Source organism: Phodopus roborovskii, unplaced genomic scaffold (assembly GCF_943737965.1).
Source record: "Phodopus roborovskii unplaced genomic scaffold, PHOROB, whole genome shotgun sequence".
Lineage (NCBI taxonomy): Eukaryota > Metazoa > Chordata > Mammalia > Rodentia > Cricetidae > Phodopus > Phodopus roborovskii.
In genome coordinates this window covers 27648984-27663241 of record NW_026125281.1, presented here as the reverse complement: position 1 = coordinate 27663241, position 14258 = coordinate 27648984, and the positions used below count along the sequence as shown (strand labels likewise).

At 39.9% G+C, this 14258-nt stretch overlaps 1 protein-coding gene across 2 annotated transcripts in view; it reads left to right on the top strand.

Annotated features, from left to right (window-relative positions):
• Positions 1-14258, top strand: part of Nkain3 (sodium/potassium transporting ATPase interacting 3) — a 640303-nt gene that overhangs the window by 622577 nt on the left and 3468 nt on the right. The window contains exon 6 of one of the 2 annotated variants that reach the window (XM_051198443.1): positions 2402-2472. The exons of the other annotated variant lie outside the window; for it this stretch is intronic. Coding sequence (XP_051054400.1) covers positions 2402-2472 — 71 coding nt within the window. The remainder of the gene's footprint in view (positions 1-2401; positions 2473-14258) is intronic. 2 annotated transcript variants of the gene reach the window in all.

The following is a 14258-nucleotide window of genomic DNA, read 5'->3' as shown; positions in this document are numbered from 1 at the left end:
CACACACACAAATAAATTAAAAAATAGAATGCCGGGCTGGAGAGGCAGCTCAGCAGTTAAGGGCACTTGTTGCTCTTGCAGAGGACCTTGGTTCAGTTCATAGCACCAACATAACATCTCACAACCATCTGTAACTCTAGTTCCAGGGAATTAGATACTTTTCTTACCTCTTGTGGCTCCTGAAGGACATAGTGCACACCCAGGCTTATACTAAAAGATACATGCCTACATATAAAATAAACATAAAACTATAAATAAGACTTCTTTATTTTTAACTTAAATATGCTAATCCTACAAAGAAACATCAGAGAGGATTGTAAATAGATTATAAACATCATGTAGTTAATGTTGAATATTTGTTTTTCTCAAAATACCAATGATGTGATATACTAAGGTGATATATCAAGGTGATATTATAATGTCAGAATCAAAATACAGATCTCTTCACTTGATTTTACTTTGATGTATATATACCATCTAAAGTTTCAATATTAAATATAGTAGTAAAATCAAACTATTATTTATACATGGAAATAGTTATTTATCAATTTTGTGCATTCTCTTTTGAAAAGTAACCTATAAGTTATCCAGCCATTCAATTTTCATCATAATACCTTCTTTCTATAATTCTACACATAGATACAAAGATACGAAGGAAATTATTTTATTAGCTTTCTCATAATGCTTAGTCCAAACTGACACTTCAATGCCTTCCTCACACTCTAAGAAGAAATGTTTTCAGGGTTTCAGGCAAGTTGCATCTCCTCACTTCCCTTCTTAAGGTGGTACCCTGTTAACCTGACAGAAAAGAAGATGACCTCTGGCCCTCTTGCCAACCAGGAGATTCTTGGAGATGCTCCTTGCCAATTAGTTGCTAGGCACCCACGGGCTCATATTTATTTGTTGAGCTGGTGATAATTTGTTTGTCCTAGGTTAGCTTCTGCTACTCAGAGGAAGTGAGATGATGAAATCATCAGTTGCCAGAATGGCCAAAGCTAGTGAAGAGTTCAGTAGAACCTCCAGGCTAATTCATCCATCTCTCAACCATAGTTCCTGAAATGCCTGTCTTTAATTGGAATGTGATACTGTTTGCATACTGTGGATCTTACTGCATGTGCACACACACTCATACTCATGTCCCTGACAGGCCAGTGCTCTTTTGTGCCTACGTTCCTGTTAATAAACCACTGTTATACAACCAAACCTTAGTTTAGTGGTTCTCAACCTTCCTAATTCTTTACAATACAGTTCCTCATACTATGGCAACCCTCAAGCATAAGATGAGTTTGATGAGAGATGTCATTCGGTAAATATGTTTCTCATACTGGTTAATGAATAAAGCACTGTTGACCAATAAGAAAGCAAGATAGGCGGGACTAGGAGACAAGGGGGATTCCAGGAAGTAGTAGGGAGGAGTCAGCATGTAGAGACCCAGGAGAGCAGACACTAGCCTCACTCTCTGGTAAGATGAGACCATGTGGAAACACTTAGATTAATAGAAATGGGTTAATACTTAAGACAGAACTAGCCCAAAAGAAACAAGTAACTGGCCAACAGAATTATATCTAATACAAAGTCTCTGCGTTTTAATTGGGGCTGTCGTGACAGTGGGACCAGACTGGCAGGAAAACCTTACTCATAACATTAGTTTGTTGCTACTTCACAACTGTAATTCTGCTAACATTGTGAATCATAATGTAAATATTTGGTATGCAGGATATCTGATATTCCAACCTCAAAGGGGCTGTGACACACAGGTTGAGAACCACTCTTAAAGTAATATTTTCAGTGGAAAAAATAGAACAGAAGGAACAAATTAAAGATCTAAAAGAAAAGAAGTGTAAGGTAGAAGGTAACTATAAACATGATTACAAAACTCACCGTGCCTCTAGAGACTGTAGGCAGAGCTTCATGGTGTTCAGAACAAGGAACCTTTGTCAAAGACAAATGCCTCTTTCTTAAGAATAGCTTGAAGACAGAGGCATGGAGATAGCTTGTGTGACTTCCCCTGAGTGTTTTTAATGATGCAGTGAATATTCTTAAGAAGGAAGGTAAAAAGTGGATCTTGGCAACCAAAAAACAAAGAATATATTTTGAGATACAATGAGACAAACGTATTATTTCAAACCTCATACTATTTCAGATTGCCACATTTTTTTTTAACCAAAATCAATAGCAACTATGATTTTTTGTTTTAGTCCTTAAAAGCTCAGGTTATTTGTGTGCTTCTTAAAATTTCCCTACAACGTTTTTAGCAGCCCTTCATGCTAAACATTCCCTTCCTCCACTTGGTTGGAAATGACGTTTTCCTTTGTCTTATGCATATGTAGTCTACTTTAGAATTCAGTGTTACATGCATTTTCATTTTCACATTGATCCAACTTGGGCTGCTATATTTCAGTTGATTTCATAGGTGGACTAGAGGCGCATTCCCACTACCAGGATCATGTTGAGTTAAAGCCTGTTAAACCTGTAAGTAGAGGTGTGCAAAATATTAATCCATCTAACCTGGCTTAACTAACCAACCCTGGGGTACTTTGGACTTTCTGCTCCTCATTGTTTTAATTTTCACTCATATTAAAATAACCTTTCCCATGTAACCCAAATACCATTATTACTCATTCCAGAAAGGATTTGATGTAGATGATGTGACATGTACTTCTAAAATGGTGTTCTTGTCTAATTTTTCTTATCAGCTGTTGATTGATTCCATTTGGGAAAACGTGATTATTTATTCTACAGAAGTCGAGACTGAATGAGTGTCTGGGCTGCACAGCAGAGTAGAGTCCAGACTTACAGAATCCAGGTACCTTCCTCAACATGTCTGAGGCTTACATCATCTGTCCTATGACTTCATGGGAGAAGGATGGATCAGTGAAGGGAGTCATCTTTAGCAAGCACAGTTCATGTGAGCCGTCGTTGTGGGCTATTCCCCAGAGAAGACTGATCAGGCATGGGTTTAAGCTAAAATAAAGTCTCTTATCAATCAGCTGTTGACTACAGTGGTTGCTCAGGGTCCAGTGTAGCCTGGGCCTTTCTCGGGATTAGCGTTTAAGCACAAAAATCATGTTCTAGACCTTCACAGTAACTGATGGAAGCAGATGCAGAGATCCACAGCCAAGCACTGGGTGGAGCCTAAGGGTCCAGTTGAAGAGAGGGAGGGGGGATCATATGAGCAAAGGGTTCACAATCATGAGGGGGAAACCCATAGCAACAACTAACCTGAGTCAGCAGGAGCTCACTGACTCTGGACTGACAATAGGGGAACCTTCATAGGACCAAACTAGGCCCTCTGGATGTGGGTAACACTTCTGTGGCTTGGGCAGTCTGTGGAGCCACTGGCAGTGGGACCAGGATTTATCTCTAGTGCATGAACTGACTTTTTGAAGCCCATTCTCTATGGAGGGATGGATACCTTGTTCAACATGGATACAGGGGGGAGGGAGCTTGATCCTGCTTCAGCTTGGTATGCCAAACTTTGTTGACTCCCCAAGAAAGGTCTTACCCTTACTGAGGAGATGATGAGGGGTTGGGTGGGGGGAATATGAGGGGAGTGTGAGGAGGGAAGAGGAACTGTGGCTGGTATGTAAAATGAAAAAAAACAAAGCTTTTAAATTAATAAAAAAATTTAAATTAAAAAATCATGTTCTAGATTGACATACTTCAGTTAATAAGAACAGTTAACCAGAAGCAGAACTGCAGAAGCCAGAAGGCAAGGTTAGTTCACTTAGAGACCCTCCCATAGTTCCAGAACTATGGACTTTGATGGGTTAGGTCTTCTTTTTTAGTTTTGGCAGGTGTTGCTGTCTACCAGCTGAGCTTTACAGCCTGTATGGTACTTTAATCATGGAGTGAGTTGTGCTAAAGTCTGAGGGCCTGTTATAGTTGCTTATAATTTTTGTTTATACTGAGTGTTATTTACAATTTTAAAAAAACTCAGGAATAAATTTTCTACATTCCTCAAATACATGGAAAAAGTCAGCAACAAGTGCTCCCAAAGAACTCTTCCAATTTCAGATTCAGGAAGGAATCTTGGTCACTGGGCTGATAAAAATCTTAGAAAATAGGAAAGATGCTCAATAACTCCATTCTTAGGAAATTTTAAGTGGAAATAGACAAGCATACATGATAACAGATGCCATATGCTAACTATGTTGCCTGCACTGTCTCATGTAATTATTGTGAAAAGTATATGAATATATATTAAAATTAATATCCCCATCTTATGAGTAAGGAAACTGAAGCTCAACAAAGAATTAAGGAACTTTCTCAATATCTCATTATTAGTAGGTTGAAGATCTGGCCTCATCCCTGGGTAATGAGAGGTCACCTAGCCTGAGTGAATAGATGTATTCAGATGGAATTCCTGTATGTTCAGCCTAACCTTTCATAATTCCATGGTAACTGAGAATACATCCTGTGAAGCCATCTCTAGTATGCAGTCACATAGCAAAGGCTTTGATGCTGCCTTATTGGCACTTTGGTCCCTGTTCAGAGCTACACCACTCCTCTCCAGGATCTCTCAGGACTGAAGTCCCAAAGAGAATTAGTTAAAGCAAACAAAACTCACACACCATGCAAGTCAGCACTTTGCCCATCACTTGATAGACATTTAAATAAGTTTGGGGTTCTTAATGTAAATCCAAATGGAAAACGTCTGTCCTATGTAACATCCCAGGACCACCTATCATCTCAGTACATTTGCTTTTGGAATATCACAAATGAGGTGCTCCAAAAGTTGATGTTTGTGGGTTGGGGAGCTTGGCAGGGGTTGTGACAATTACCAGGATGTAAAGCAAACTGGAAATGAAAAGAGGGCTAAGACAATTCCTAGTGATGGCTGGGAAAGCCTTCATATGTTTGCTCTAAAAGGATGATTACTGCACTCTTTAATCTAACCATGAAAAAAAAAAAAACTCTACGGAGAAAATGTAGTGTGTAAAATGCTGCTGCATAAGAGAGTATATTAGAGAGGTTATTAAGAACTATAATTGATTAATGTTGATAATAGACTCTCCTTCCTCTGGGGACTTTAAAGAATAGGTTATTAAACACCTGTGCATCTCTCAAGGCACATGCAGCATGCCCCAGGGCAAGTGACTTCCTTTTATGTTCTCTGTGTCTCTGTGAATCAAGAACACATCCACTTGAGATCACCTACCCAGCTTTGATCAAGCACTCACTCTGTCTCCTCAAAGGGTTTTCTCACTGTCCCTACTCGCGTGGGCCTGCACCACTTGAGGGGGCTGTCAGCATAAACTACAGGCTGCAGAGAGCTGCACAAGGCTCTGCTTTGATACGTTATGCTTATCACCACGTCATGTGACTTAGGAGTGCCTTTCAACTCCAAAGTGGGTGGGAATCTGGAAGTTCAAACTAAGCTGAATTGAAATCATTGTGCAGAGAACAATTGAAAAAATCAGTATCTGTCCCTCCGATGCACAAGTGTTTCAGCATTGATCCAGGAAGCATCTGTCAGATGTTTGGTTTCCTTTACTAAGGCCCTTTATATTAGACTGAAATGCACCCAGCTAAGTGGTACCATAGTATGCGCACATGTGCTCTCTTGTACACGCGCACACACAAACCAGCTTGGAGAAAAATTACAGCTTTCTGTACTAGATTGGTCAAAAGGAGAGAGAATGCTAAGGTGATTTTAAACTTTGATTAAGCCTCTAATCTGCATGGAGTATAAAACCAGAGCTTTCATGAGCAAAAGCTCCTTTATTGAGGAAATACATAGAAACGTCAGCATATCTCCATAATCGTGTTCATGAACAGGTGCTTTCCTATTGAAGCGGGACTGATAAAAGCTGACAGTCCATTCATAGGTAGCATTCCATCCCCATGTGTCAGCATCAATTTGCTCATGGTCAAATTTTGTGAACATACTTAGCAGAGTCCAGTTGTGATGGGGTGATATAATAAACATAGAGCTGGCCTTTTGTTCTCTTTCTTTTTACAGTAATGATATCCAGCTGGTTAATAAGTTTAACTCAATTTATAATCACTAATTTATTAACCACAAAGTTGTGAGCCACCCATTTCCTGGGGAGCTGGAGATAAAATGATAACTAATCCAAGTATTAGCCTCAAAAGCTCATCACCCAGGAGAGGAGACCCCATAGGAAAAAAAAAATGAACACAAAATAATACCCCCAAGTTAATGTTTTGCCCAAAGAGAAATGGCTGTGTTTCATTTAGTGGAGAGGCTTCACTGAAACATGATAATGAGATGAGGACATGGTGTTCATATAAGGAATGAAGACCACCACATTGCAAGACAGTTTGGCAGTCTCTCACAAAGCTAAATGTGCTCCTTCCATGTTTAGCTGCACTTTTGGGTATATCCTCAAAAGGGCAGAAAAATTAGGTCCACGCAAAAAATGTTTATCAGCACTTTACTCAGAACGGCCCAAACTTGGAAGAAACCAAGATAGCCTATAACAAATGAATGGATAAATGAGCTGTAGCAATAAAGGCAACAAAATAGTATTCAATGGTCAAGAAAAATGACTATCAGTCATAGCGCAAATGCACATTACTGAGTGAGAAAAGGCTATATTGGAGCCTGAATATATGGCATTATAGAAAAAGCAAAAGCAGAAGGCGGTGCACATGTCAGGAGATGGAGAGAGGAGGAAAACGGAGACTGGAGATGGTTTTGGTGGCAGAAATTGTTCGGAATGGTACTACATTGCTAGATACATTTTTCCAAACTCACAAAATACACCTCAGTGTGAGGTATGGGTTAGGGTACAGTGATGTCTTAGTGTAAATTCAGCAATCATAACCAACACAGCCATTTTCTCAGGCCAGTAGACAACAACAAAGGCAGCGTATGAATATGGAAAAATCTCTGTACCTTCCTCTCTATTTTGTCATCAACGTAGAAGAAAAGAAGAGGATGAGGAGAAAAGGGAAGGGGAAGAAAAAAGAGGAGGTGGTGGGAGAATGTCCCTCATATGGAAGCTGATTTGATTGTCCATAAATCTCTAGAGCAGGGTTTTACTAAACATTCTTGACTCCCAACCCTTTTTCACTCAAGAAAAAATTTATATGACACCACAGCCTATAGATACATAAGATGGATATATAAATTAAACACTTACTGATAATAAATTACAAACAATTTTTGACATATATCATTTACCATTAAAGACAGAAACAAATTTGTTTAGTACTGATATGGACATTTTGTTCATTTTTACATTAATATTTAAATTTTGGCTGAATATCTGAGTGAACAGGATGTAGGGAATCTTCACTGGTTTTCAGAGTTTTTTGGTATTTTGATCTTATACTCCATTCCTGCTGAGAACATGATTTTGAATAAGTACATAATAAAAATAGTAGAAGTATGTTAAGGAACATTTCATAAATTGCTGGGAATTCTGTCCTAATCCAAAAGCATTAAACTCATTTAATGATCTTTTACAAAATGCAAAAATGAAATTCAAACAGCAATTTTTAAAGCTAAACATAACACTATCCAATATATGCTAATTTAACATACGCTGGATAATGACAGTAAGAAAATAGTAAGTCTCTGTTTTCTATAGTTCAATCGTGTTTCTATGACAACAGAGCACTTGTACCATAAAAACACAGCAACTCCTAGTATGCAATAGTCTGAACTGCATGGTACAGGCAGCACTTGTTGGTCCTACATACCATGCTTACATGCATAGTACAAAGTTTGCATATTATGGGTTCAGAAGTAGGCCATACTGAATCTTGTGATGCAGCTCAGATGATTGCTGCCAGAAATGCCACCATATTCATTGCATATTTTATGTTGAATTAACTTTTGATCATTATACATTCAGAACCCATTTATGAAAATACTTTTAGTAGGGCCTAGGGAAATGGCTTCTTCAATAAATCCCACAGGTATGCACACCTGAGTTTGACTCTTCATACCTATTTAAATTATCAGCCATGGAAGCATGGCCTATCCCTAACCCTAATTCTGAGAGGGCAGGACAGGAAGTTCCCCAGGGATTGCTGCTCATAGGATCTCAGTAAATCTCCAGGTCCAGTGATGAATCCTGTCTTAGAAAATAAGATTGAAGCCGGGTGTGGTGGCACACGCCTTTAATCCCAGCACTCAGGAGGCAGAGGCAGGCGGCTCTACGTGAGTTCGAGGCCAGCCTGCTCTACAGAGCAAGTTCCAGGACAGCCTCCAAAGCTATACAGAGAAATCCTGTCTCAGGAAAAAAAGAAGAAGAAGAAGAAGAAGGAAAGAAAAAGAAAAAGAAAAGAAGATCGAGGCCAAATTTGGTAGCATATACCTTTAGTCCCATCACCAAGGAGGCAGAGGCAGGAAAAATTTCTGTGAATTCAAGTCCAGCCATGGCTGCAGAGTGAGACTCAGTTTCATAAATAAATAAATAAGAAAGACAACCACCGAAAATATTTCACGTGTATGTATGTAAGAGGTATATGTGAATGTATTCATATGTGTGTGGGTGCCCATTCACCTGTGTTCATTTGTTTTAGGAAATTAGAGGGTGACATTGAATGTCTTCCTCATTCACCCATCATTTATTTATTTACTATCTTAGTGTTGCTTGGCAATATGGGACAAAGGTCAGAGTTTGCTTGTGCTTGAGCCCATAATCTTGCCATAGCTGACAGTGCAGGAGCAATCTCACCATAACTACCAGGGAAGACTCTACCAGGACCTTTCTGGCTACTGCTCTCAAAGGATTGTACCTACCTCGAAACAAAGAGCGAGCTCTTACCTAAGAGTACCAAGCCAAGTGTTCTAGAGGCCAGAAGAGATATCCACACACTGGAGGCAATAATGACAGCAAGAAGAAAGGGCTAACAGAAGCAAATTTACCTTTAAAAAGAAAAATAGTAGGGCACAAAACCACACATGACAGTGAGATGCAATTTCAGAGAACAACATGATGGGTGACTAAATTAACTTTGTCAAAATCATGACTCGTGTATCTCCATTCAAAAGGCAGCATCTGTGTAGCAGGAAATAAAGTCCCACATAGCAGTAATTCTTCACATAAAAGTAATTAGAGCAAGGCAGTTTATCAAAGAAAGATAGTAGCTGAGTTCCAGAACTGGGCTGCAGAATGGCAGCACTGTTAGATCACATTCTGCGAAATGCTCCAAGAGGAAGGCACCCTGCAGCCATAGCTTAGAACGGTCTGATGAGACCAGTAATTCTGAACTCACTGGCCACTTTTAAGCAATCTTTTTCTAAGACTTCCAGATGATAACTTGACTTTTCTGCAGTATCTTGACTTATCTGATTGCCTTTGTTGGAGATTAATTTTTTCACAAAAATTGTGACGTGTGGCCACTGCTGATTGAGTAGTTCCTATTGCTTCTAAGTGTTAAAAGGCAGAGAAGGCTAATCCCCATTTCAAGACAGTGCATCAGCATGCTCTTTGCCTGGTGTTTCTTGTTTGTTTGTCTGTTTTTGTTTGTTTGTTTTGTTTTGTTTTTTGTCTCAAAGACTCTAAGTCCACAGGAAACTCACCTACAATGGCTTGGGATAGACGGCAAAATGAGCATGTCTATTTGTTGTTTCCTGAGAACATCACTTCTCTATTAGTAATACTACCATTTGTAAGTTGTCTCCATACAAGATCATTTTGTATTTAGAGTCTTGATTGGGCTCTAGCTGTAAGAAAAATTAGGTACACAATCACAGGTATGCCTAGGGTGGGGTAGATAGGTAAGAAGGTGGGTTGATAGATTTTCACATCCATGTTTAAAGAACAGCTGTCACCACCCAAGCCAGGGAAGCAGGTAGGCTAACACCTGACCTTCTACTCCAAATCAAATCCCAAAGCCCGTCGCAGCTCTGAAACAGAACCCCCGCTAAAGGCTCCCTTCTACCATATCTGCAATGGATCCCACAGACCTTGCCCTCCTCACAATACCCCCTTTTGCCCTTACTCCCATACCCCCTCACCCCCACACCACCTGCCACCTACCCCCACCCCTGCCATGACTTCCTACTTTGTCTCAGCCCACAACTCCAGCAGGCACTCCCTTGGGAACCCACAGGCTACTCTGGGCTGGGAATCAGGTAGGCTAATTGCAGATCTTCACCTCTCCCTCTGCTCTTCTAAGTCTAATCCCTCAGTCTCATCTGCAGCAGAACAGCCACTGCAGCCTTCCTTCCCTCCCTCCACCCAGCCATCTTCAGTGCATCACACAGGTCTTCCCCTCCAAAAGTCCTTCACATCACTCATTAGTATGCCCTAGCCATCCACCCTAGCAGACACTCCTTGGGAACTCAAGACCACTCTGGCCAGGGAAGCAGGCAGGCTAACTGCAAATCTCCTTCCTTTTCTCTAAATCCAATCCAGATTCCAGAGTCATACCCAGCTCTTTAGCAAGCCTTTAGCTGTGATAGCTCCTCACTCTGCCCCCATTCCCAGGGGATCAATGAAGCAGATCCTGGTAGAACACCCTGCTCTCCTCTCCCTTGTGACTTCTCTACATCCCCCCAACACCCCCCCACACACACAAGGCCCTCCCATTCCTAAGTCTTAGGTACTGGTATCAAGAAACAGCTCTTACCTGAAACCCTCCACCACCCTCACCTATCAAGACCACAGAAAGTTCTCCTATGGGCAACACACAGCCACCACACTCTCCTAAGAACCAGAGAGGAAACAAAAACCAGGGAATAAAACACCCAACAAAGACAAGACCAAATTTCAGCACCTAGAATTGTGTCTCTGCTAGACCCCAACAACCCAACTAAAGCAGGCCCTGAATATTCCAATATAGCTGAAGCACAGATGAAAGAGCCTTTATAAATATGATAGAGGAACTTAAAGAGGATATGAATAGATCCCTTGAAGAAATCAATATCTATAAAAACACAAATAAACAGTGGAAGGAAATTAATAAAACAATCTAAGGCCTGGAAGAAGAGATAGAATCAGTAATTTTAGGAAACCCAAACTTAGAGAAATACAGAAACTAAAATTTAGGAACTCAAACAGGAACCCTAGAGTCAAGCTTCACCAATAGAAAATAAGAGATGAAAGAAAGAATCTCAGACATTAAAGACATGAGAGAAGAAATGGGTACATAGGTCAAAGAATGTGTTAAACCCAAATTTCTCCTGTTATAAAATATCCAGGCAATGTGTAACACTAGGAAAGGACCAAATCTAAGAATAACAGAGAAAGGAGAACAAACACAGGGAAAATATTTTCAACAAAAACATAAAAGAAAAATTCCTGACCTAAAGAAAAAGATGCCTATCAAAGTACAAGAAGCATACAGAACACTAATGGAATGGACTAGAACAGGAAATCCCCTCAGCATATAATAACCAACAGATTAGATGTACAGAACAAAGAAAGAATATTAAAAGCTGCAGTGGAAAATAACAAGTAACACATAAAGGCAGAACTATTAGAGTAATACTTGACTTCTCAATGGAAACTCTAAGTACCAGAACTTCCTGGATGGATGTACTGCAGACTATAAGAAACCTCAGGTGCCAGCCCAGACTACTATACCCAGCAAAATTTTCAATCACTATAGATGAAGAAAATAAGACATCCCATGATAAAAACAAATTTAAGCAGTATCCATCTACAAAACCAGCCCTACAGAAGATACCTGAAGGTAAAATCCAACCGTAACAGGTTAAACACATCCAAGAAAACATAGGGAATAAGTAATCTAAAACTAATAAAATCAAAAGAGGAGAAGCAGATAGACACACAACAACAACAACAAAACCACAGAGATCAACTATCAACCTCTCAACATCAAGGATCACACCTCATCAATAAAAAGATATAAACTAACAGAGTAAATGTAAAGAAAGGCTCCATTCCTTGGCTGCATTCAAGAAACACACCTCAGTGTTAAGGATAGTCATCATCCAAACAAGTGGACCTATGAAATACATTGGTGTAGCCATCTTAATATCTGACAAAATGGACTTCAAACCAAAACTAATCATAAGAGACAGGGAAGGACACTATATATTCACCAAAAGGAAAATCCGCCAATATGACATTTCAATTATTTACATCTATACACAAAACTCAAGGGCACCCAAGTTTACAAAAGAAACTCTGTTACGGTTTAAGTCACATATTGAACTCTTTCAATAGAGAGTCCATTAAGACAAAAACTAAACCAAAAACTAATATTGCAGCTAACTGGTGTTATAAACCAACTTGACTATATCCTAGAGACAAAAGAAGTCTCAGATACAAAACAGTTGAAATAACATATTTCATCCTATCTGACTACCACAGATTAAAGCTGTAATACAACACAACAGAAACAAGAGAACACTTACAAACTGAATACCTCCTTACTGAATGAAAAACGGGTCAGGACAAAAATTAGGAAAAAAAGCAAAGGCTTTCTAGAATTGAATGAAAATGATTACACAGCTGAGCATTGTGGCACACACCTTTAATCTCAGCACTCAGTGGCAGAGTCAGGAAGATATCTGTGAGTTCAAGATCAGCCTGGTTACAAAACAAGATCCAGGACAGCCAAAGCTGTTACATAAACATGTCTGGAACAAAAATCAAAAAAGAAAGAAAATACACAACATACTTGAACATTCAAACTTATAGGACACAATGAAGGTGGTGCTAGGACGCAAGTTCATTAAAAAAAAAAAAAAATGGAGATACCATACTAGCAACTTAAAAGAATTCCTGAAAGCTCTAGAACACAAATAAGAAATCAAGAAAAAGGAGGAGAGGACAAGAATAAAAACAAACAAACCAAATACGAGGAACCAATGGCTCTTTGAGAACATAAGATTGACAAATCCTTATCAAAATTAACTAAAAAAGCAGAGAGAATATCCACAAACTAATAAAATTAGAAATTAAAAGGAAGACATAAAAGCAGACACTGAGTAAATCCAGAAAATTATAATGACATGATGTAAGTACCTGTATTCCACCAAATGAGAATAGCTGAAAGAAATGGGTGGTTTTCTCAATACTTACCACTTGTTATTTGTTTTTGAATGAATGAATGAATACCTTGCCACTAGGGTAACAGTTAACCACTGAAGTGTTATTTATACCTGCTGGGAGAGGGAAAATCAGTTTTCTCCAATGGAGTCACACTGGGTATATCAGGGCCTTCAGGGAAGGCCTCCTGTTCAGTAGTAGTTGACTGACATGTAATGGACTCCACAGTTGTTCTGTGTGCTTTTATTTGGTTACAGTTTTATTTGGGTGTTTTGTTTTGGTTTTCCTCTTTTGGGATGATGTTCCTCTTTGTCTTCCTGATTTGGGGATTTTGTTGCTATATTGGCTTTTTGTTTGTTCGAGAAAGGATTTAAAGTTGGGTGGGTAAGGAGAGAAGGAAGATCTGCCAGGACTTGGGGAAGGGGAAGAATATGATCATAATGCATTTAAATTTAAAATTGTTTAAGGAATAAACAATATAATAAAAGAAGAACTTTCACTGGGTAATTGTGGGCAGCAGTGGCTGTAATAGACTAAAGATGAATGAGTGATAACTAGCCTTTGTTGTCTGCACTCATTCCAGATGGTCTGTCCCAGTTTACTATTTTACTAAGAGGGTGTGTTGAGCTACATAGAATCTGCTTGCTCTGTCCCTGTGGCACACAGAACACCACCTCCCCAATCACCAAGAGACCCAATCTGATGCAAAAGCAAAGAGTCTTTAATTTTACGAATTAACTTGATTCCCCCATCCATCATACACATTGGGTGAAGCAGGTGGGACCTCAAGCAGCAGTGGGGCAGGGCATATATTGGGGTAGAGCAAGGGGAGTGTCTGGATGTCTGCTAGTTGCGTAGCAACAGTCTCATGATTGGTGCACCTCCAGGCTTGGACAACCTGTCCTGAGTTGATTGGTCAGCTGTAGCTGCAGGAAGGTTGCTATGCCTAGAGGCCATCACATGGCAGCTACTATGCCTGCATCCTATTGTTATCAGTAATGCCTATCCAGAGCCCTCCCCCAACCCCAACTACTGATTGGTTCCTTGCCACATGCCTTCCTAGTGACTATGGCAAGGTCAGGCAAGGTCAGTTGATCAGCACATGCTGATGAGTCAGGGGCCTACATCTTGCTGGATATTTTCTGCAGCCTGTCATGGCTGCCAAGGTAGGGGGCTGGGTGAGGATCTGGGCCCTTCAAACTGAGAGTTGCTCCTAGTGATGGCTGTCCCACTCACTGAGAGCCACCATTAGCCCTTGAAAACAGAAGACACTTTGAGAGATCCTACCCTTCGGGAACCACCTCAAGGGCA